Below are 25797 nucleotides of genomic sequence, written 5' to 3' on the forward strand. Positions count from 1 at the left end.
TCCACAGTTCCTTCCCAAAGTGCTCCCCATCAGAGTCTGCAAGCCAAGAAAGTGGTGCTCATAGCGCGCAGCAGCAGACACAAATCAGAAATAAATCCTCGTAAAACAAAGTATTAGTATCTGCAGGCGGAGTGGGTGGCTAAGGGTGAAAATGTATTGTCAGTTGAAGGATAAACATACAGACAAGTGCCACCATTTTGCTTCTAAATAGCTCCCTGCTATTGGGTTTCCCAGAGGTCAGAGGGGCCGAGGTGTGGCTGCTGCAGCCTTACGCCATCCTTCAACCTCTAAACTCACTACACACAAGTATGCAAACATGTCAGATAGTTCATCTTCCTTTTTTTTTTTTTGAAAGCCTGCCTATACATTACAACTCCGTAGAGGACACTGTTTCAAAAAGGAAAAGGAAGCTGAAGGATTTGACTTTGTCAAAAGAAAACCCAGCTTCAAACAAGGCTCAATATAATAGATATAGTTGACATATGTAGATACATAAAGTCAACTTGAATAAAAAAACTGAATAATATATCACTATATCACTTTAACCAGTTTGAACAGTGACTAATTGGCAAGACTCGCCCCTGAACATGCCAGGTGGAGGTTTATCATAATTTACTGGAGAATCCTTTCCAGTAAAATGTTCAATTCCACTTTTTATGACAAGCAATTTTATAACTCCACAAAACCTTTATGATTATATACACCAATTACACTGCTAACTGGTTTTAAATTACAATAAAAGGTCTTTTTTTTCCACTATAAAATGAATGAGTATAGTATCTTTTTAACCAAATCTGTCCTTCGGGATTCTGAATGGCAAATGTTCTCAGACAAACATTTTGTTCCCTGAATTGTATTGTGAAATACAGCCCTTCAATTTGTTTTTAAGTAAGAGCACACACACACACACACACACACACACAAGTGCCTCTAGCTCCTTATGTTCTGATGCTGCGTGGTCTCAATTATCTGCGTGTAATCCAGTCTGCCTCGCGGTTGTGCCTGTGTCTGCCGCTTTCTTCACTTGGGTGTCAACAGTTGTCCTCCAATGTCTATTTTTGATTCTTATTTATGGCTTGTCTATTCTGGACATGGAGTGGAGAAGCTCAGAGGGCGGGGAGTACGGGGGGGTTGGTTGTTGGTCTAAGAGACAATAGATAAGACGATGGTGGAGAAGAGTCGACAGCTTTCCGGGTACAACTCAGAAGCTGAGGGGATATTTATATTCAACTGTTCAGGCCAATTGAATTTGCACAGATGACGGGTGCATGTAGTCCACAGAAGTAACACTAGACCCTGCGGTTGTGTTGTGACAACGGGTAAGATATTTCAATGGGGCCACACGCCACAGCATGACCCAGGCGAGAAAATGGCTTTAGCTCCACTTCCAAAGTAGGACAAAGACACCTGTTCTCTATCCATATACTTTGAGCATTCCTTTCTTTGCTGGTTTTAATTCCACTTGCTCTCCGTATTTCTTTTGCATTACACCAGGACTTTTTTATTACACTCACACCATTCCCTCTTCCTCACCTCTCAATCTGTCAATCTCTTTCTCCACTTCTCCAAACACCATAACTGCAAACCTGGCACGAGCCGCGGATAAATGATTCCATACCTTTGCAATAAAGGCACGGCACTAATAATAGGCATTACAGTGCTGCGTTCTTTTAGGATTGCGCCCTCTTAAAAGGGGATAAAAAGAGGCTTTTCGAGCAAGCTGAAACAATGAAGTGCAATAAACCAAAGTATATTGAAAGGGGACCGACTGAAAAAGGTGTCGACAACACCATTAAACCTTTAGAAATGAACCAGGGATGTTGAACGAAAACCAAAAAAGACAAAGTTTTCAGGTGGCAAGCCGTCACCTTCCCATAGGCCAATACTTTATGAGCCTTATGTTACTCTGCACTTCCCATCAGCAGCATTACTGCTGGGCTGCGACGGCGCTACAGAGCGATGGCTTTCTCCTAATGCACATGTATTTGTGGCAGTTTTTGTCAGACGAGACCTGGAGATTTACTTCAGGGAGAAGCAGCCCTCCATCTGCTCTGCAGCAGTATAATTGTGATGCATCGTCTTCTTTGTACTTTGACTGTTTACTGCTCTGGAATGGCTCAATTACTTAATTCAGGTATTTAAATCGGGCATCACAGGCAGCACTCTCTGGAGCTGTGCCATGGTTGGATGTGATATCAAAAGCTGTCTGTTCTAAAACCCTGTTAACCCCACCCCCACCCCCACCCCACCCTCTGTCCAAAAAAAAAAAAACACCCACCCATCCCAGTGCTTCAATCTTTAATGGGAATCTATGTCTCCCGCCCTCTCAGACAGAAAGCATAACCACGTCAGTCTCTGAATTTTAAAGCAGCTTTACTCTTCTTAGCTGCGTTAAGGTATATAACGTGCTATAGTGGAGTCTGTGCATATGGGCTGCATGTGAGAGGCTCGTCTCTCCTGTCCTGAATAATACAAAAGTGGCCAGCCTGTTCAGCCGGTTGTTGTCTTTGTCTCCTCGTTGTCTTGTCTTGTTTTACCCGAATGCAAAAAACCAGCCGGACAAAAATGTCAACACGCATACGTCCTCCTTTCTCTCGTCCACCATTCACATCTCGACCATTTCACAGAGTCCTTCGGTCATATCCACACCTGCATGCACGCACTCTGACCTCCTCACCTTTACATACACTGCGCCCCCTCTGCCTAGAGCTTTCACACCCATCACACAAACATCTAGTCACAAATTGCAGCATTAACTCCAATACTGAAATAATGATTGCACTGCATGAAAATTCAATGGCTGCTGCTTAATGCCCAGCTAATGCCTGGTAGATTAAGCTCTGGTTGTGTATTTGTGCTTGTGTTGGGAGTATGGGGGGGGCGGGGGGGTGATCAATAGGATTTCTATAATCACTGCCTCACGGCCAGAAACCTCTGCTATAGTGCAACCCTTTATACATTTGGATTTGGACGACATTAATTTTCTCTGCCTGCATTTGACATGTAAGAGGAAGTGTAGGGAAGAGAGTGGAGTGGCGGGAAGGAAGCAGGAGGCTTGACAAGTGTGTATTTAAGTGTGTGTGTGTGTGTGTGTGCAGGTATATGTATGTGTGTCTAGGTCTTGACATGATTGCATCAAAGTGTGTGTACGTGTTGGAGTGAAGAATGAGGATGGGTTACTTTTGGGAGATGCTTTTCCCTGGGCTGCATGTGTATTAGCCGTTTAATGTTCATGTGAATAATTGATTAGGACTTCTCTGTGTTTTTGATAATTAGTTGATAGCCTCTTAGCGCTAAGCCCTGAGATTTCATGTCGGTGAGAGCGAGTGTGTGTGTGTGTGTATGTGGCAGGGGGTAGGTAGTAGTAGCGGTATCTTGAAAACAATAATTTACCAAACAAAAAAAAAATCATTTAAGCCATGCACCAATGGATTAACGTTCTTCACACATGAGGCAACTGCACATACGTTTCTTTCTCATGGTCTTATGTATGTTTCCTGGCATTCCCTTTCATTCAGTGCTTTACATGGCAGAATCACAGGCTGAAGTTGCCGCTGTATGTCAAAAATCTGGCACACGTTACCCAGATAAGTTTGTGCACATCTCATCGTAGCGGATAACAACAACAAACATCACATGCATTAAAAGACATCCATTTAAATTCATGTCTTGCCTCTCACTGGTGGGTTCTATTGATTTTGTTGTCATTCGTATGCTTTTGCATCAAATAAACACAGAATAGGAAAGTTTGGTTTCATCCTGAAATCCCCGCACTGATATCAGACAAAGAGGGCTTGTTGCTATCATCAGTGACCTTGAGAAAACAGAGACATTTCTCCCGCTGAAACACAGACTCACAGAGATACTTTGTTATTCCTGCCTCATGAATGTCATGCCACAAATAATGTGTGTGCACATTTGTTGAAGTGCACTCATGTCGGCTTGAGCTGAAAAATTAACCTTAGATGCAGTGATTATTTCTACCAGAGTCAGATGATCCCAGCTCTGTGTTACTTATTTATTATCTACATGCATATTTATTAAAGGCAAAAACTATTACATTGGTTTGCTAGAATGGGCAGCGGTTGCACTTCCTGTATATGCTGTGGCTTTATGTCACTGGTGGGTTGAGGCACAGTACCAGGCAAAGCAGGCAGACCTTATTAGGCCACTACTTCTTTTCCTCTCATCTTAGAAAGGCTCAGGACAAAAGGACAGAAGGTCACAGACAGATTCTCATTTTCTGCTAGGTTTTTGTTTTTTCCCTTTCCCGACAAACCCGGGACAAGACCGTGAATGTCATCCGTTTGCACACCGATGACATTCACGGGGAGAGGAGTGTTCTCAGGATCCATGTTCAGCCTCCAGAGTCTGTCAATGCAGTCACTGTGGAAACCAATCAATCTCACTGCACCGGCGGCATACACACGCTTAGACACTGACAAGCTTGTTTTTGACAAATATAAAGCATTGATTCACTCTCAGTGTTTTCCCACACACACCTTGACCTAACCCTTAACTAAACCCTATCCTAAATTCATCTCTGATTGTGTTGAGCTATAATGTCTTTGTCACTGCAAAAACACCAAAGGCCGGTCTTTCGTTTTATTTTCACTGCCAATGTTCCAGATAATTCAAACTTAAAACACAAAACCAGTACATTTCTGATTTTTAGTCCTGGTTTTAGTTTCAAGTTGCACTCATTATCCTGCCTTTCTCCTGCACTGACACATGTTTTCCTGCCTGAGCTCAGCAGTGTGTCTTTGTGTCCTAATAACAAGTATCAAAAATAAATAAAAATCCTTCTGTGGATGGATTGCACAATCTCCACCCTCTTATATTTCTCTTTAAGTCTTCACCATCAAAGAAATACCACATGTTTTTTTCATATAACCTGCTCCACAATGGCCAAACATTGAGTAGGAATTGTTGTACACGCTGGTATTAATATTATTATTACGCTCAATAGTTTTGATAAATTAAATTCATTCAGTCAAAGAAAAAAACCTCTTGAAGTCAGTGCAGTGCTTTTCTTCAGACACAAGACTCTCCTGTGACAATGGTGATATTTTCTGAGTGCACAGATGGCTTGTGGCATTTCTATGGCTGTTTTGGGACATAATAAGAGTCTAGGGTTTCTGTGTGCTCAGTTGGAGCGGCAATTCCACCGGCATTCTCCACTACCTGATATGTTGGATTAGAGATACATGCAACCAACAAACAGGTGTCAGGATGAAATGTTGATGAACATGCACGCCATGATATACATGTCACATAAGTACGTAGACGCATAGCTCACATTTGTGGCACGAATGAGAGGCGGTGCATGGTGTCGACCTTATTTTCTTTCTTCATGAGTGATGTTTGCTTTAATGTATGTTATGAATGGTTCAATTTTAAGTTCCTCGTGGCTTTCAAGTTTCAGTTTGCATCTTACATTATTTAAGAGATCAATCAGACCAGTTTATAGTTGACTTTCTTGTCCAATGTCATTTTAATCTTATGAGAATGCCGTGTTACAGACATTGCATTGAAGACCTCATCTAGAAGGGAGAGTTTAATTACTGTAAATGGGATTAACACTGAATGCTACTTTGTTTTAATTGAACTAGATGAATAGTACAGCACTTTCACCACTGTCTAAAAGCATCATCAACAACACAGGTCTTCACGCCTGTCATTTGTTTGTTTGTCAGCCCTAACCACTGATAGCAGTTCAGTGTCATGTATTGTCTTCCCTTGTCTCCTGGCTGACAAATGCAGTTTGACTGAAGCTAGTTGTTCAGCATATTATCATTCCTCCCTTCAGCAAGCAGCACCAGCACCTGCTAATTTTCCCAGCATTCTTATCGCCCCTGCCAAACTTAGGATTGAGACCCAAATACACTGTATACCAAGATAAACAAGAGCCGGTTTGGCAGAAGATTGAGTTGGGAAGGTGGTATTCTTATCCACCTCTGTAGCGTGCAACACAGAAACATGGACACCCAAAGCTCACCGCTCCTCCCCACACACCGGGTCACATAGCTGGAACATCCTGGGGATCTTGCCACTCACTCTGTCATTTTTTCCTGATTGATGCAACTCTATTTGAGGCCTTTGAAAGCCGCGACTGCCGAAAAATGATTTGTGGCTTTGTACAGTAAGCATTTGCTACTTTATCTGGCCTAAAACTAGACACTGGCTTCATGATATTCAGTAGCAAAAGGACCTTAACATCCTTTTCAATTTGGTATGAAGACAATGGGGCCACACGCCACAGCAAGAAAGAAAGACATGAATAGAAAAAAAATATTATTTGATCTTTGGTTGACGTGGTTGTGTGTGCTTTTACAGCAGAAATAATTCTCAAGCACTGCATGATTAGAGAAACACTGATGCCCGATTAGTTGAACCCAATCCTATTCTTGGTAAATGGAACCCCACAGTGAGACTCTTTTTAATTAAATTGCCAAACTGAACTGGAAAATGAGCGTCAGTACATACGAGCACAACATAATTAATTGTTTGCAACACTGTGAGAACAACGGGAGCTGTTCTAGGTGAATTAATGCCTGTTCCCAGGTGAATACAGGGCCTGTTTGGCTCAAGGCGAACAGATGCCAAGACAGGACTGCACCAAAGGATGGCTGCTAGAGACGCACAAGCATTGATGTCAGCTTCAAACCTCACCTGTAGTACTCCCAGACAGCATTGATTCTTGTCCAGCAGAGAGAAACGGAGAGACAGAAGCACAGCTATTGTTTATGTACAAATCGTTTGAGGCAGATAAACTCATCGTCTGCGTGAGTGTCTGTTCTCCCCCATGTAAAAAAAAAAAAACAACAAAAAAAACGTGATTCTTTCCATTCATTAAGTCTCCACAGAAGGAGATTCCATTAATCTGTTCATTAGGCCACATCAAAAATGGAACTACTTATTAAAATCAGATCCAGCTGTGTACTCTTGTTAAAGCCCGCCGTACGGTACGAAGCCTAACAATGCTTGTGGCACTAGACCAAAACCCGGCCACAAGAAAGGGGTAAAGATTGTACTACATTGGCCTGTTTTGACTCAACACACCATGATAATTGCTCTCCTCTTAGCAGGGGCCTATGAATAAACATTACTTTTGTTAGGGAGCGTCTGAATGCTCCATTTCCAATTAATTTACATTTGGAATATCTGCTCTTAATCACTATGTTTTATTTTTCTCAATTTCCCTCAAGTCTTTTCTCATTCTCTCATTCCCTCTCTGACACTTTCATTTCCCCACTTTCGCCCGTGCTCTCTTTCTTTTTCTAACTCGCTCTCCCTCGCTCTCTCTCTCTCTCTCTCTGGAAAATCCTATTAATCTCAACCAGTGGTTTTGAACAAAAGCTATGGGCTAAGCGATTGATCCAGGCATTGATCCCACTCGCCTGAGCGATCATAAAGGTGTTAAATTGGTTTCTTGGAGGATATGTATTTTTCATTCCGAGCTGCTGCCAGTAGAAGTTCCTGCATGGTATTTCTCTCACTTTTTTAGCCAAACTCAGGTAATGATATTAAAATATTAAACAGATCACACCTATAAAAGAAGCCATAAATGTGAATTTTGAGGCCAGTTTGAAGCAAGGGTGGTGGTTGGTCTCTGTCTATATGAACATTAGAAGCAAACGCCTACATTTTAACGTAAATTATTGATATTTGAATTTGAATTGATACTGATCCTATGTCTTAATCACGTATATGTCTACTGGAAGGAAGTGTGAACACAGCAACACAAGTTGGTGGTGGGCCTTTGCTGGAAACAGTAAACATGAGTCTGTCAGTGTTATCTTAATTTTTTATGACACTTTGGTGAGATAAGAATTAAAAAAAGGCTAAATAGATCATTTATTGCTCGTGTGGAGTTCAACTCACTGCTTATTTGAACTTTGTAGTGTCATATTCTGATAAATCAGCCAGTTGGTATTAGCCAGTGTTTCACTGACTGCACTGTGAGTCTGAAAAATGGATCAATCGCCCACTCCCCGCTCCCCGTCAGAAAGTTCAGATTATCTGAGTGAGCAGGCAGCACATCTTGTAGGATCAGGCGAAGTGAACGTTGCTCATTTGACAGAGCAAAGGAAGAGCTTGTCAGGGAAACCGCTCATGTCACTGGCACTTAAAAGGTCAGTGAACTGAACCCCAGCCCCAAGCCCCCCCTCATGCCTGTCTGTCTGTCACCGGTGTCCCCCCCCCCCCTTCCAGGCGGGTGTCCTCTGCCCTCATCTGGGCTGCTATTATTCTCCGTCATGTTCTCTGAACCGCCCCACTTTGATGACCTGGTTCTCTTGTCAGAGAGGAGCTTCCAAGCAGGCAGAGTGAGGACATCCCTTTGATGAGGACCCCGACACTTGCCACCACCACTGACATGCGCAGGGCGGGGGGTCCTTTGAAGAGCTTGGGCCTTACATGTACCCATCCGCCTAAAGACACACACACAACCCCACACTTACATGTGCATCCAGGGTCTTTAGAGGGAGGACGACTGGAGCACTGCACTCACTCCGTTCACCACGTTCCTCGGTCTTTGGAGGTTTTAATGAAGGCATTTGAATTTTTTCTTCCGTCCTGTGCTTGAAACGCCTCTGGTTTGAGACCAAAAATAAGATAGATTTATCAGAAGGACAAGGAGTGAGGCAAATAGAGAGTCACATTTTTTGGAAAAGGATAGCAAAACTTTGTTGTATATTGTCATTGTTTTCACCGATGAAAGAGAAATGAGAGATGAAAGATTGCCTCTTAGATTTCATGCTGAATCAATTCAGCATACATTTTCTTTAGTATACTTCGGGAGAGGGATGATGACAGATATGAAGAACCACCTTCAAAAAAAGGGCTGAGTTGGAGGCAGAACTGCAAGTGTTTATGTCCTCCACCAGTGTGTGTTGGATTCGGCTTGTTGTCAGGTCAATGTTATACCATAGCTACTGTTATGACTGTGTGAAAGGTAAACAAGAAACTGTTTGGAACATCACCCGTCAAAACAATCCTCAACAAGCAGTAGACTGGGCTGCAACAAGTACTTATGTGACGCGGGTGTCTGATAGCCTACTTGTTGGCAAAGCTGCAGTTGTTGACATCAAATTAGTACCTAAGGTCACTGCAGATTTCAATAAATGGATCTCAATTTCCAGACAACATAAAAACATAAAAAGAAATTCCTCTCAGCACTCGCACTGCACCTGCCCGTGTGTCACAAAGTTCTAACACTGATCCACAGTCTTCCGCCTACAAGTTGCGGTTGACATTATCGATGACCATGGCAGTCCGTTCTCACACTCAAAGCAACAAGTTAACTCACAATCGCCACAAAACCGCAGTGTGCGTAGAAAGACACATTATTCCCAAAGATACCACAAAGAGCACAATGTTTGTTGATAGAAAAAAAAAAAGGGAGGAGAAAGAAGCTCTCATACATTTTCCTCATTCCTTCCTTCTCAATGTGGCTTTTTTTGTCTGTGAATCTGGCTGTGTGGGGTAATGATTAACACAGACAGGCATGGGAAGAACGGAGCAATTACAATAGAGGGGGTTGTTTTCTTCTTTGCACAGACCCAACGTTTCACCTGTGACAGCTTTCCCAAGCTCACCTGGCACATGCCTGGGAGCCAGCACCTGGTATTCAGGAGGTGAAATAAGTGGCTACTTAATCATTATCATCCATGGAATCACTCAGAAACGGCTGGCAATGGGCAAACAAATAATACCCGACAACATTGTTAGATCAGGCGCGTAGCAAAGTGCTCCACTGAGCGTGGAGAGGTTCACATGAGAAAGCTTTAAGATGTGTTCAGGGGACCTTATGATGTGCGACTGACCTGCAACACACACCTCAACCTTTTTAAGAAAACACACTACACTTTATCCTATGTTGGATTAAAGGCTTCACATGCTTGCAGTCTATACTCTACATTAACAAGATAGAATCATCATTTATTTGATTTATCTGTTATCTCTAAAATCAGCTTTTTATTTCTTCTTTGCAGCTGTTAAGGATATATTTCTATTACCAGCATTGAACAAACAAAAATTTAAACATTCACTACTGTAAATTTAAAGTGACTTGAGATGCTAATGCCAATATTAATCAACAGTTTGCATTCAGTACCCATAGATTAGTTTGCCATTTACAATCAGTGCAAGGCCAGGTAAGCACAGAACAGATGGAACTACCTGAAGGCAACATAGTAGATGTGCAAGACAGCGACACATACCACTGAGACTGGACGGAAAGACAGCACAGAGGCTCTGATCATGGCTGCACAGGAGCACGTCCTATAAGCACTAGATCAGTAGAGGCTGGGGTCAGTCACACCAGACAGGCATACACAGAATGCCACAAGCAAGTGGCTGGAATAGTGTACAGGAATATCTGCACCAAGTATGGACTTAAGGTCTCAGGGTCATCAGGGAAGTCATCTACAAAGGTGGTTGAGAATGACAAAGCTAAGATCCTATGGGACTTCCAGATCCACACAGACAAGCTGGTGATGGCTAATCAACAGCAGGAGAGAGCAGCAGATTCATGATAGATCAACATCAAAAACCAAGGGCTGAAAGAGGAGCCAGAGAAGATGTGCGGAGTAACGGCAACTGTGATCCCAGTGGTGATAGGACCACTAGGAGCTATAACCCCCAAACTGGGACAGTGGCTCTAACAGATTCCAGGAGAAACATCTGAGATCTCTGTCCAGAAGAGTATAGTCCTAGTAACATGTAAGATACTGCACAGAACCCTTAAGTGACCTAGGCTCTGGTAGAGGACCCGAGGGGGATTTATATCCAGTACATATATCATATATATTACTGGCATGTAGTACTCGTCCCCATAGGCACAACAAAATGGTTTAATGAGGTCAATTAATGCAGTTTTCATTAAACAACCATGAGTTTTCCCTTCAAAAAGCAGCTGCAACACAAAAACAACAACAATGTCCGCATTAGTTCTCGGTCCTTTCTCTGAATACGTGATCACAATTGCTCACAAAGTGATGGCAGCACATGTGACTATGGTTCACGGATTCAGCGTCACAGGATTAAGTGTCACTATGGATGTACAATCTATGTAAATGTAGGAAGATCTAATATTTGTGTATCTGTGACCAGGTGGATGACCAGATGAAGCTGCTGCAGAACTGCTGGAGTGAACTCCTCATCCTTGACCACGTTTTCCGGCAAGTGGTGCACGCCAAGGAGGGCTCCATCCTATTGGTCACAGGCCAGCAGGTGAGTTGCTGAGATTAAACCTTGGGAACATGGAGCTACACCGTAGCTTCTCTGGTTTTTCTTCTTTCTTTTTTTTCCTCCAAAACCCCCGCCAACCGCGCATCAGTCGCTCCTTGGGGGAAAAACGAATGCAATGTGTCAACATTTCCCCTTAAAGCATTATTGATCACCCTGCCACACAGGAGTCACTGCTTCATTAAAAATAGATTATGGTTATAGATATAAACTAATGTCACCAGCAGAATCAATTTAGCATTTTTTTTTCTTAGCAGGAAGACTCCAGCTGTGAAGAGGCACAGGCTGCAGCTTTGTGAGTAGGTGGGCAGATACAAAAAAAAGGTGTTTGGTGGGAGCTGATGCCTGAGGCCCAAATGGCTCAAATTCTTAATCTATCAGCTGTGATTCTGTCTTCTGTTTTTGCTTCACACACTTTCACGAATCACACACACACACACACACACACACCCAGAGCAGACAACAAAGACTCCTTCAGCAGCCAGTGATTCTCATAATCTTTCACACACACACAGACAGACAAGAAAATTCAGCTAAAAATAAAGAGAGATGTAATGTCTACTTACAGGAGAGAATAAACTGCACATCATGAATACGACTCTGACCTGTGGCATAGCTGTCAGTGAGATGAGAAACCATAAATTATTGAGTGGCTGGCTCTCCAAAACATTGTACTTCAACAAAATGCATTACAACTGTGGATACTGGATTAAATATTTGCACAAGGCATGTGCACTGCTTTAATTATTTTTCTTTTACTTTGATTGAAGATAAGGTCAGGGGTAGATTTCTGGGCTAGGTGAGAAGTTGTTCAACTTTTGGTGAGTAAAAAAGGTAGGATTGTGGCCGTAAACTAATATGAACTTAGCAAAAACTTCTCTAGGTCTGGCAGGGCTTTTGGAGCCAATATATATTAATATGGATCAAAGAAAAGGGATGAGTAAGGGGTGAGGAAAAGGGTAGGAAAGGAAGGAGGAAAGACAACAGGAGAGACGCAAGGTAACAGGTGATACACAGAGGGGGCAATGATGGAGAGAGTGAGAAGATAGAGTGGGACAACATGGCAGAAAGAAATGGCCTGTATGGAAAAAGAGAAGGAAGAAAAGGAAAAGGAAAAGGTGAAGGGCAAGAGTGAGGAAGGAGGAAGGAAAGAGAAAGAAGGCGAAGGTATGAGATGGGAGAAAGAAGGAGTGGAAATGTGGAGGTGAAGATGCGGCGATATGGAGATATGAGGATATAAGAGCAGTGAAGAGGAGGAGGCGCTGATAGTCAGGGGAGGTACAGGGCGGCGGTTTCGTTTGCATACTTTGGTTAATGAACAGCTGGTGTTGGGGGCGAGTGTGTGTGTGTGTGTGTGTGTGTGTGTGTGTGTGTGTGTGTGTGTGTGTGTGTGTGAGAGGCTTTGAAACAGTTCATTATCTCTTATTATTCTCTGCCTGGCCAGGGGTGACAGCGCAGTGATAACACCAGGGATATTTAGACCACAGTAGCAGCATCACCCAAAGCAAGCAAATGTTGCATGCACTCACACACACACACACACACACACACACACACACACACACACACACACACGGATACCCACTGCATTGTGCGAATAATATATGGTGTTCTTACCATATATTGTTTTTTGGTTTTTTTCAACAACATATAATTTGTCAGGGTTGAGTGGAAACTGAGGCCGGTAAATCATATAAATTAACACCTATATCTGAGCTTTAGGCAATGCATTTTTAAGGTTGAATTCATAAAATTGTGATCGCTTGTGTCAAACACTGGCTGATATTTTAACTTCTCCTGTAAAAACAACAAATGACATAGAGAGATTTGTCCAGATGGATAGTTTAGACTTTTCTCTTTCTTTTCCTTTCCTTCTTTCTTTCTTTCTGCTGTGTACCATATTGCGTCGTTGCTATCGTCAGTCACATGCTGCACTCATACTGACCTTTTTGAAGAAAAAAAAAGGAAAAAAAAACATGGTACGAGCAGATTTACTGTTATAGTCTCTCATTTGATCTCCGTCTTGACCTTATGTTACTTGCTTGTAAATTTCTGCCTTTTTCAAAAGTTCTGGCTTTTGTTTTCTGTACTGCTGCATTTCATCAGCGAGAGAAATGACCATGAATGTTTTGTTTTCAGTTTTGGGCTGAAGAAAAGGGCTTTGTTCTCTGTCCTGTCAAATCCAAAGTGGAACTTGACAAATGCATGCAGACATGAAATGACAGAGACTGAACTGCTGAATGATTAAACAAGGCCTCGCAGGTTTTTTGGGGTTTTTTCCACGGTGAAAATTCATATATTTTCATAAGCTCCTGGTGTACATGACATTCAAATGATAACGAAATGCAAAAAGAGGCATTCCTCTGACAGCTGCACGTTTGTGTATACGTTCAAACAAGGCATATTTACTTGCAATATGAAATTCCTGTACGCATCAAACTTGTGATATTTAATATAGATAATATAAGATAATATACTGCATTTGAAATATTTGAGGGTTTATTTGTGTATTTACTCTCTACGTCTTACCAGATTGATTGATTGGGTGATTGATTGATTGATAGATAGGTCACCAAGGTTAGTGCTAAGTCTGCTATAATGTGCTAAGTCACATTATAGCCTTTATTTCTTCTCTCTTTTTACTTAGGGCCGGGAGGCAATAACCCAAGGCATCACTATCAACAGTCCAATCCTTCAACGAAGTTATTTCATGCACAGTTGATTTTATGTAAATTGATTGACACCTCAGAAGGGGGGGGGGGGCAATGTCTGCTTTTCACTGAGTCATAACTCCAAATGTCCTGAAGGCGGAAAAACAGAGAGAGGGACAAAGGATTTGAGGTAAAAGAGGTCGAGCAGTGTTTTATTCAAACGAAAAGAAAATGGATGGAGAGGAGAGATGAAACGAGAAACGTGGTGCATTGTTCACACCTTACTTTGACTCGTCGAAAAACAGGCTCCAGTCATTCTATTTACGCGATAAATAAATTCCAAATCCAGGCTGCTTATAATTGCAAATGGGAGCTCGCAGGGACCCTCTTCCTCCCTGAGCTTTAGGAACTGCGTACGCCAAGATCTACTTTCCCCTGGAAACCCTAACGCAGTCAATTATGGTAATGAAATGTCAATAAATATAAAAATTTAATATGGTCCTGCTTATTCTGAGTGGCAGCTAAGGACTTGCCTCCTAGACAAATGTGCTGCGGCTGCAGAAATGAAGTGCACCTGGAAAAAAGGAGAGTGCATGAGCCTGTGTGTGTGTTAATGGATGGGTCAGAACAAAATAATCTATCTACCTATCTATCTACCTATCTATCTATCTATCTATCTATCTATCTATCTATCTTCTCTTTCCACTCGCCTTCAGCACGTTGTCACAAAATTCGGTTAACCAGTGTCTCGCCCTCTGAGACCAAAGCTCCTCGCTGAGAGTGTAGTAAAATCTGTAATACTGAAAATATTAACACTGAACACTCTGAACCTTCCATGAATCGAGGAGAGTCTTCCACATGTATTTTCTGTCTAGGTTGGTCCAACACCCTCGTGGTATCTCTAATCCAAGGCTGTTTGGGCTAAAAAAACCTCCCTGTTTATTCCAGGTGGACTATGCAGTGATAGCTTCACAGGCCGGAGCCACCCTCAACAACCTGTTGAGCCACGCACAGGAGCTGGTGGCCAAATTGCGCTCCCTGCAGCTGGACCAGCGGGAGTTTGTCTGCCTCAAGTTCCTCGTCCTCTTCAGCCTGGGTGAGTTTCTCTCTCTTTTTCATTTTCATGCAGGGAAATGCATTTTGTAGGAAATGACAATCTGGTAAGGAGGAATCAGACGAGGTACGATTCTCTTCTGAAACATGAGAAGGCTTTCACACAACACACGCAACTTTGCTGTCACTGTATCATAACTGTGAAGGTCCATCCAGGTCATAGTCAAGCAAGCAAGTCCAGTCACCTGCAGATAACCATAGTCACTGTATCACTAATAATAGATTTCCTACTAATGTTTACACGATGTGTAATTGCAGACTAAGACCCATGAACTGAGTAACTGAGATGGAAAGATTGAGGAGAAAGAAGAAATGGGTATAATATTAGAAATCAACTGAGAGAGGAAGGAAAGGGTGACAGGGAGGATATTGGAGAATGCTAAGTGGAAAAGAGAAGGGTTGACGGGAGGCAGGTATCACAAAGCATTTGAGACAGCAAAGGTGAGAGCGAGCTGAGGCTGTGTGGGATTCGGGAAGGGAGGGAAGTGGAGGGATAAGTAGCCAAATGAGTTAAGGGATGAAGAGGAGTGTGTGCTTTTGTGTGTATGTGTGTGCGCACACATGCATGCATGTGTGTGTGTATATGTGCTTGTGTGTTTGTGCATGGCTGTGCTCTCGACTCCCAAATCTCCTCTCTCTCTTTGCCGAGGTCAGACATTGCCAGGAGACTGTCATCTCTGTCTCTTTACTAACAAGTCTGCAACAAATGGTCTCTGAGGGACACACACACACACACACACGTTAACATTCTACATAACTAAAGCCAATGGTGTTGCGGAAGCTCCACTCAACTTGTCACCCCCACAACCCCCACACCCCCCACGGTATCGACAGCAACACTGGCATACATACATTCTTTAGCCCTCTCCATCAATCTTTAATCCACAAAGGTGATTTTTTCTTTTTCTTTAGCGGCAATGAAAAAAAAAATAAAAACAGGAGGACTAATGAACCAAAGTGCACACACACAGACGCACACGGAGCCAATCAGGCAGGATTAACGCTTGTGTTGGTTCTGTTTGGTGGAACGGTGCAGAAATAGAGAGGGTTGGGGGCTTTGGAGTGTGTGTGTCTGTGTGCATGCTTGTGTCTGTATGTCGTTTTTTTTTTTTTTACAGGGCAGGGTGTTGTTGGGGCTCAGGGTTTAAATAATTTGGCAGAAACATCATCCATAATGAAAGGCTCACCTGAGGGATATGTATTGCCCCCGGCGTTGCCTGTTCTCTGGCATTGCCAGGCGGTCTTTTGCAAAAAGAAGCCTGACACGGACGCCGTAGAGAAGGCAGCGGGGATCAGTGTTTGAGGAAGTAGAGGTGGTGATGGTGGGGGGGCGAGGTTGAGGGGATACGTGGTGAAAAGCCAAGAGATTAAGAAGTGATTTGATTAGTATCATACACCCGCCGAATGGAGACGTGTTTGTGTGTGTGTGTGTGTGTAATTGGCTGCAAGAGGGTTTAGATAGATACTTTTACCTGAGGGAACCTGCATAATGGGTCTGGCAGTGGGAAAGCAGGTGTGTACTCATGCATCTGTGAGTGTGTTTCAACAGCTGCCTGTGCCTTATAATCATAATCAAATAAGGATTGTAGTGAAATGAGACATCAACGTAGTGATACACGGACTTCTGAGCAACACAAAAATGTTATATATGTATATGTATAACATTTTATGTATAACATATGTATATATATATAAATAATACTCGCCTTCTTTATTAGCTTCATTATGCGTTTTACACTGATGCTAATTACTAATAATCACAGTGCCAGAACAGAACAGGTTTGCCGATGGCCTCTTACATTTTTACCATAACTACAGTATCTTCTCACTTTAAATGCGAAATTTAGTGGCAAACATGCATCTCCCTTCTATTTTGTGTAATTATATAGCTGTCATCATCACCTGGCACCTCAATATCTGGTTGAACTGCTGCACCTACACGGTCCGGTCCGAGCGCTTAGGTCGGCTGACCAGCTACTTTTAAAGACAAAGCTGAAGACCAGAGGTGACCGAGCTTTTGCAGTGGCAGCTCCTCGACTCTGGAATACCCTGCCCTGGCACATTAGATGTTCCCAGATTGTTGAGCATTTTAAATCGTCCTCAAAAGCCTACTAATAATAATAATAATTTAGATTTATTAAGCGCCTTTCATGAAATCCAAGGTCGCTGTACAGTTAAGAACAGCTACTATTACTCCATGGCTTCTTATGTGTTTTTACTATGCTCAGTATCGTTGTTTTTTATACTCTCTCTACTTTTACTGATTTTATTTTGTTTTGGTAGTCAGGAAACATGGTTGTATTGCTTACAATTGGGTTCACTCAACCTATTTCTCGCACCCCTACTACAAGTCTGTTTTCATCCCTCTCAATAATTCTCCCTTTACCTTTAAACCGTCCACCTCTCCTTCAGTGAATGAATGTTCAGTCACCTCCACTCTGCCAGTAGAGCTCTTAGTTAAGTCAGTTGTCGATAAAGACAGGGATATAGATGTCACCCCAGCTTAGGGTAGACACTTGTCTTTATACCTTTATTTGAATTTTTTTTCTATCCATCCCTCTCACACTCTCTCTGTCTCCCTCTCTCTCTCTCTCTCTGTCTGTCCCCTGCCACTATATTCCCGACTTAAAGGAAGTCTTTCGCTCTCTATCAAGGAGGAGATTATCACTCTCAGAGCATTGATCTCTTAAGTGTTTTTCAGACTGTGAGGAATGATTGTGTGTGTTGGGTGTTGAGCAAGAAACACATAAAGTGGCAGAGAGAGAGAGAGAGAGAGAGAGAGAGAGAGAGAGTGAGGGCGTCTTGGGTCAGAGTTCAGGAAATGATTACTGCGAGTTGGCTGGTGTCAGATCACTGTTAATGGCTCTTTGATTTTCTTTAAAAGGCTTAAAGGTCTAATAGAAAGACTGACAGGTTGTTGTATATGACCAAGTGACAGTGCAGGCAGCAGCTCAAGTGAGAAATGGGTGTCTCGTTCGAACTCGGGCTGAGAAAAGGGGAGAAAAAAGACTTGTTCACAAACTTTAGAATTGACTCCCACCTACAATGATGGATATTACCAGAAATTGTATTGTATCTCCTTGCTGATATTATGAAAATGTAACACAACCAACCCATGTGGGATTAATAAAGTATTCTGATTTTGATTAGGCAGTATTCAGCGATGGTGTTTTAAAGGAAAATTTATTTTTAATTATAGAAAAAAAATGGATACGCATGCTTCCTAAAATTAGAAACCCTCCACATTTATTGCAAGTGGTAATAACAAGATTTAATGATGGATTTTAACCAAACAATCCTACATGTATGCCTGTTTAATGCCACCATATGTTTCCATCCATACTGGTGAGGCAGACTGAGTAACAAAGGTCAGACAGTGTTCCGCTAGCAGTCGGTTAACCCAGCCCACCCGGGTCAGACCCCATCAGGTGTAATTGGGTGAGACAGATGCTGCCAGTCCTTGTCAGCTGAGAGGAGAACCAGAGGAGCTGCCAGACGAGTGTGGGGTGGTAAATGCTCCCAGTAGAGAGAGCAGGTCTGTGGACACAGACCTAAATAATACCCATAACACCGGAGCCTTCAGCAGAAACAAAGAAGGGAATTTAGGCTTGAATTTGATTTGAGGGGCAAACTCCCATTTAGACACATTTATATTTAAAGGAATCACATTTTGAATTCACAAAAATGAATGATTTGGAACCACAAAGTTTGGTACTGTGCCATTTCATTAAGTTTCACATGCTAGTTATTCACCTACAATACATATTAACATATTATATGTTATTAATAGATATATATTATATATATATAATTGGGGAAGCCCATGGCCAAGTGGAAAGGGAACTTGGCTTGTAACTGGAGGGTTGCCAGTTTAAGTCCCCACCAGGTCAAAATGGCTTTTGTACCCCTGAGCAAGGCACCCAACCCCCATTGCTCCCCCTGCGCTGCTCAGTGGCTGCCTGCTGCTCCTAATTCTAGGGAAGCTTTGTCGTCGAGGATGGGTTAAATGCAGAGAAGACATTTCCCTTAGGATAGAGGATTCATTTATTTACATACATATTATTTAAAAAAAATAAATAAATAAAGTAATGCTGGTAATGATGAAACTAAATGGAAAGGTTTAGTTTAGTATCTTTTAATATATTATTATTATTAATATTTTTTTCTACTTAAATTATAATTAAGTGAGCAAAAATCAGTACTATTGAAAAAAAACAACAAGGCAGCCAATTGTTTTAGAGCTACCTCAGCACCACAATACTAGTCTGTCACATGACGAGTCAGATTGGTCTAAAGCTGGAGTTTAGTGGCAATGACCCATTTATCGCTGTTGCCCTCCATCCCTCACCATCCATGCAGCACTTTGCTTTGTCTCTCCTCTCATTGCACTGCACCTTCCCTCTCCTCTTTTTTTACATCCATCTTTTTACTCGTGTCGATATATCACAGCTCCATCCTCCCATCCATTTCTATCGAGGCTCATTTATCTTCACCCACATCTAAAATGCCATTCATCTCTCTTTCCTCCCTCAGTCAGTGCCAGCCCCAATGTCTTAACCACAGTCATTTAATTTTGCGTCAGGTCTGTAATTTCTGATAAAGTTCTCACATGCCTTATAGACATAACAATCCATATCTTATTGAAAAAAAAAAGTGCACCATTAAAGTTTTATTCCACCTTTACTGCACATTCTCCTTGCTACAGATGCTATAGTGTTTCTGTGGAGCTCAGCTTTGACTGTGATGATGGCTGAGGTGGACCTTTCACCAATCTACTGTGCTTTATCGTCGATAAAAACAGATTTTTAGTTAAGATCAGTGTTTTATAACAGCTTCTTATATCATATTTTGATATATGCCCCTATATATAGTATATTTCTTGTTTTCATCATTTAAATATAATTTCTGCCCTCTGTTCTCTCGTTCTGCAATGTAACCTACCATAGTCACGGATCAACTACTAAATGTAATGAGCAGTTGCAATGCAATAAAAAAAAAAACAACTTTAGATCCACTAAAGGGTTCATTACTAACTATTGTGTTATTTTCTTTGACACATGTCAAATATCTTCACCCTGTACTACAAACCACAAATGCATATTGGCACAGTGGTACTGACGTGGAAAGGAAATGGAAAACAAGAGTAAACAAACAATAAAACAACACGAGTGATCCTAGATTTAACAAAGAGACAGTGTCACTACAGCTCGGCTGTCTACATTTCTGTACGTCCAGCAGCTTCTCATACACCTACGCCAGGCCGGGTCGCTCATTAGTATGTTTAGTGTGGCACACAGTGAAGGCAGTCCCTTTTCTGTTTTGTGCTCAGCGAGGTCAGACGCCAATCTGCTGACAACAACAGAAACACAGCAAACGTGAACAACCTTGATGAAAAAAAAAAAGAAAAAAAGACAAGCATTATCACCCTCTCTATTTCTCTGTCAGACAGCATTTGTCTCCACACAATGAGAGAGAGGCACACACACACACATACGCACAATTCCCAGACAGGTACGTCCTAATTAAGCAACAGCCGAGGCTGCTCAGAATCAATGCCCTGATCCCAGGCCAGCGTGCACGAAAGCTGGCTGATTCATGTACCCCGCAAACCCTCCCCCCTCTCAAAAAAAAATGCAAATATTCATTTCCTGAAACAAACCAAATCATTTAGGTTTCATCTGGGAATTGATTAGCATCGCAGGGTGACAACTATTCAATATTTACATGCACTCACACCAATGCAGGGGCCAAATAATGAAGCATATAACTGCGTTCTTTCGCCGCTTGCTTTGAGTGGGAATCCAGGCAATCTGCAGGGCTGTAAGTGAACAGAATGGAGTCATCGTGGTGTCCTTTGACCTGATCAATAAGCCCACATGAATGAAGGATGGTTCATTGTGGGTATGGGTTGTTATGCTCTGACCTACGGGAAACCTTGACTCGACAGGAATTGTGTCCCTCAAGAGGGAGCAGAAACAGGATCAGCTATTAAAGCATTTTCTTTTCCAGACTTAAGGCCTTCACAGTAGGTCTACTACCGTCTCTGTTAGGTAGTGAACGTTACCTTTGAGAAATATGCTGTGTTATTTTTGTGAAAGTGAAAAATCAGCTCTTATAAGGATTAGTGATTGGGTTTTGTGAGAGGGTCTTGCTCCAGCCCTCAAGTTCAGAAAGACATTCTTGCATGTAAAGATAACACATAGTTACGATTCACATTTTACCCCCAATGTGAGTTTGCGTGTCCCACAAAATTCAGACTCTACATTGGTGCAATGGCAGCAGTAATAGAAAATAAAGTTCATCAAGTGCAATCTAAGCGTCTAGTGCTTTCTCATCCCTCTGTGGTGAAGCTTGGTTAAATGGTTTCGCTAACGTGTGACTGATTGAAAAGTATTGGACTTTCATCGACTTTTCAAAGAAATCCTTTTTTTTATTCCCCTCCTCCCTCGGCCATTATTTCAGCACGGGGAAACAAACAAAAAAATAAGTCGCTGAAAACTTTGTCGGAGCCAAGCCCAGCTCCTCCCGATTAAATGTACCGACTTTTCTTTTATTCCATTTCATCTCATCAGGGGAAGGTGGGAGAGTGTGTTGAGGCAATGAACCTAATACTTCCACCTACTTTCTGTCAATTTTAGCCTAAGAAATGTGACATGGCATGTGGTCGTCTCCTGATGCCACGTGCCACTTTGTAGTGAATTTCAAATAATGAGGATGCCTAAAAGGCTTTCAGACTTTATCAAGCAATAAAAGCTCCAGGTCTCTGTCATGGCAGTACAACCTGCATGCTACTGTCATTAAGCAGCCGTGGAGTTGTAGTGGCGGCAAGAGGATCACTGACTTGCCTCCCTGACCCCACGTCTCCCTTTAGACTCCATCTTTTGTCTTGTTGGATAGATGTCTACAGATTCCTGGTGGATTTCCACATGCCCTGATTATCACACAGTATATATTTACAGGTCACATTTGCCCTTTTTTTAGTTTTTTTTTCTTCTCTTTTAATGTCTTATCACGAGATTTCCATGGTGATTGTATTGACACTGTTCTTTATCTGGTGTCAAACTAACCCAGTTATCAGAGAGTAAAGCAACACAATAGGAGGGTTGTTTGGGGGGGGGGGGGTTTGGGGGGGGTGATTGTAAATGGACAGCACCCAGTAAGTAATAAATAAGTGAGCACATTGTTTTTCTTCATGGGACCCTGCAGCGAGAGAGTAGAGTATTAAGTTTTAACTCAAATAAACAGATATTTAGTCTTAAAAATCTGTACGTGTAAGTAAACAAAACTGCATGTCCATTTAAATGTTGGGTTTTTATCATACTTTTCCACCTGGCTCAAGTGTATAAAGATGGAGTCGAGAATGTTCATGGTCATTCAGGGGTAATTCTGTGATGTTGTGAAGCGTTTATCATTAAAATAACTGTATAATTATCAAATAACTGAAGGAAGTGTAATCTTAAAAATGCCGAAAACACCATGAGCAATATCAGTGCACAACCACAGTAAATCCAAAGCATGCAACTTCGTCTTTAACAGAGCACCTCTGCAGCATTAGCACATTTTCTCACCGGCTACTATTAGTGTCGCAAGAGCAGTTATCTATATTATGTGAAGTTCAACACAATCCACGCCCAGCAAGAGTCATAACACGTGCAGCCCTGCACTCCTGCCTGGAAGGGTGACGGCTCTATGGCGGCAGGAGGATTTAATGCATTTTAACTCACTGCCGCCAACCAAAGCAATACAGGAAAAACATCCCCTAAACTTCTGCTTCCCTCCATCAATACACTCACTAACTACCGAGCAGTGAGGACAATCAGACAAATGCTCTTGTAAAAGTTTTTTTAAGAGGAAGAAAAACCTTACCCTCTCCTCTACCTTCCCCACTGCTCCCTCTCCTGCTCTCATGTGGGGTGATTTAAGACAGGCAAGCTATGAAGAAACTGTTGCCCCCCATTCTCCCTCTCCCTTGGCCTTATTACATGCTGTCAGTTTATTATAAAACATTAGGAAAGCAGAGGGACACTTGCAGTTACTGTCCTATCGATCGGCAGAGATAGATTCTGTGATTTAGAGTCAGTCTCTGCTTGCACCCGCCACGTTCTCGGTCTCCTATTAAGGTACCAGTGCTTTGCTTTGGCTATTGATGTCTCAACATTAACAGTTACAAGCTGCTACAGAAAATCAATGCTCAACTTTTATTACCGGCTGCATAACACAGAGGACCTCCCACATCTGATACTTAGCAGTCAAAAAGAGGCGCGGATGGTCTGCCTGGCACATCAGGTGTTTTCTAAGCGATAGCTGCAGTAATATCCATCATACATAGAGCATATGGGGGGCTTCCAGGGGCCAGTTCAAGGCCTTGGGGCTTAAGGGTACAGTGTAGGAAGGTATAGTTTGCCAAGTAAATGAACACGTGCTTGCAAATGTCAGTTTCCATGCTTGGCCAGTGACGCCCGAGTCAGAATCTAGCACAGAGGTCTATGTGAAATTATCTACGCTGTAAAGATTTTCCCACAAATATAAAGTGCCAAACATCAGCACCTTTCCTGCGTCTTTTTTGAACTACACAAAAACATACATATACGGTACAGTAAGATAAAATAACGATCGATCCCTGCAACCGCCAACCAGCCGTCCATCCATCATCAGCATCAACCTGGACGTGTGTGTGTGTGTGTTGTAACAGAGAATCTAAACCCAGGTAGCATGGATCTGGAGCGGCTGAGGCCTTTCAAACATTTATGAGGGGCTACCGAGCAGCAGTACGGCAGCCCTTCTGGGACAAACAGCCCCCGGTTCTGTACTCTCAGTCCCGATCAATGGAACTCAAGTTCATTACACACACTTTTCAGCCGAACGGCGGCAACTGTTGCCTACTCCCCACCCCCCTCCCCCCCCCCCCGATAGTTCACCACTGGGGCTGCATTACACTTGCTTGTTTACGTGACTGTGTGTGCAGGGAAGACAGGGGCAGCGGAGTGTGTACCAGGGTGCGTGTGTGTGTGGAGTGTGTATGTGTGAACAGGGGTTGCTCCCAGTGGCCAGAGCTCGAGGTTATCATTATGTACAGGTCAGTCTGCTGCAATGCTAATACTAATGCATTCTCAGTGGCCACAGCTCAGGTCCCAGTGCTACACCAGCTAGGTAGCTACTCCTCTCCAATTAAAGGCTGAGGGAAGTCTGTGTGGGAGAGGGAGGACATGCCTGGGCTCTTCGCGGCCCCACAGAGAACAAGCCCGCATTAGTCAATGTTCAGAGAACAAATTGTGCATACATTTGAGCGCTGCGGAAAATCCCACTCTTCATGTGGACAATTGGTTGGCTGGAGTCCCTCGCTGTGACTGTGTGCATCCTTATCATCTTTACTTTTATTGTACATCATTGACTTTAAAAACAACACGTTTACAGTCAAATACATGGTAGATTACACTTTATACTGACGCCATAGGCAATATAACAATGATCCTCGAGTCAATAAGCATCGCATCAAAGCACTGTAAACTGAGGCTAAGGCTGTGAAAACACCTGAGCCGTTTGTTGTGTTCCAAAAAGTTTGCGTTTTTTTCTTGCAGCGGTGCATATCTGTAGGAAGAGATGAACTGCCGTAGTAATGCAGCATATTGATCAGGCCGCCTGCCTCCAGCTTAAGCATTACATCGAGTTCAAACAGCAGCAAAGAGTTACACAACACTCCCTGCGGATCTGCCCCCACCACAGATCTCGTACCCAGCCGCTACAAAACACACATGCACATTTTCCGTGTGCACACATACCACCACGTGACATCAATTAACTATATATATACACCAATTTTACACCGAGACGGGAACTCGTGCAAACGCGCACCTTTGAATCTAGACCAAATGGTGGTGGAGTGTCTTTGAGTGTGTCATAGGTCAAATGTTCAGAAATATAAATGCAATCAGATGGACCCCCGGCTTTACAAACCAGCCCTGTCAATTATTCCTTAAGTTGTAAAGTTCATCCCTTTAATCTACGTTGCAGTAGGAGCTACAGTATTAGTGCCCGGCCCGTGATTTGCACAGCAGAGGCAAAACTTTATGACAACACATTTATGTCACGGCTATGGCTCATGATGTGTCATTAGTGTTAATCATTGAACAACACTAGCTGTGTTGTCCAATGATTGTCTGACGATGTCAAACACAAAGGTGTGGAATAACCTCACGGCTATCTGACTGACTTTTTACCCTCGCAAGCACGATTACCGGCGTGAAAAAATACTGACGGATCTTTTTTTTTTTTGCCCTGATATCACATACGGAGCTCGGTGGCATCGCTGCACCGCCTGGCATGTGGATTGTCAGCCATTGTGTTGCTGTGTACAGTGCAGAGGCATGTGCTTTAACTGTGGTGGTGGTAAGCTACTGTATATGGTGGTCAGGTGGCTGCTATGAGATATACACCCTCTTCCTGTTGCTCTTTGAGCTTCTCTCTGTGTGTGTGTGTGTGTGTTTTGGACAATGTGGTTACAAGATACTTCTGGCAGGGCGAGTGAACAGTGGAGCTTAAAGGTGACGTGTGTGCGTGCTGTGGCGTGTGTGTGTGTAACCAGAGACAGTGATTAAATGTTTCAAAGCGCAGATGATCCAACAGGTGCTCTGGATCGCTCTCTCGTGTTCTTCCACCCTCTCTCTCTCTCTCGCTCTCTCTCTGCATTGAGCCCCCACCTGCCCTGTGACCCCACACTCCCACTCCTGATTCAGCACAGCTCCTTTCTTGTCTCTTCATTCTTGTCCTAGAGGATATTTTAAGA

The 25797-nt window shown here is 42.7% G+C and overlaps 1 protein-coding gene across 2 annotated transcripts in view; it reads left to right on the forward strand.

The window, feature by feature from the left end:
* nr5a2 (nuclear receptor subfamily 5, group A, member 2) overlaps positions 1-25797 on the forward strand; it is a 61305-nt gene that overhangs the window by 24291 nt on the left and 11217 nt on the right. For both annotated transcript variants that reach the window (XM_058638988.1, XM_058638987.1), the window contains 2 exons: positions 11116-11235; positions 14850-14997. In XM_058638988.1, the coding sequence (XP_058494971.1) occupies positions 11116-11235; positions 14850-14997 (268 nt within the window). The remainder of the gene's footprint in view (positions 1-11115; positions 11236-14849; positions 14998-25797) is intronic.

Source organism: Solea solea, chromosome 9, assembly GCF_958295425.1.
Source record: "Solea solea chromosome 9, fSolSol10.1, whole genome shotgun sequence".
Lineage (NCBI taxonomy): Eukaryota > Metazoa > Chordata > Actinopteri > Pleuronectiformes > Soleidae > Solea > Solea solea.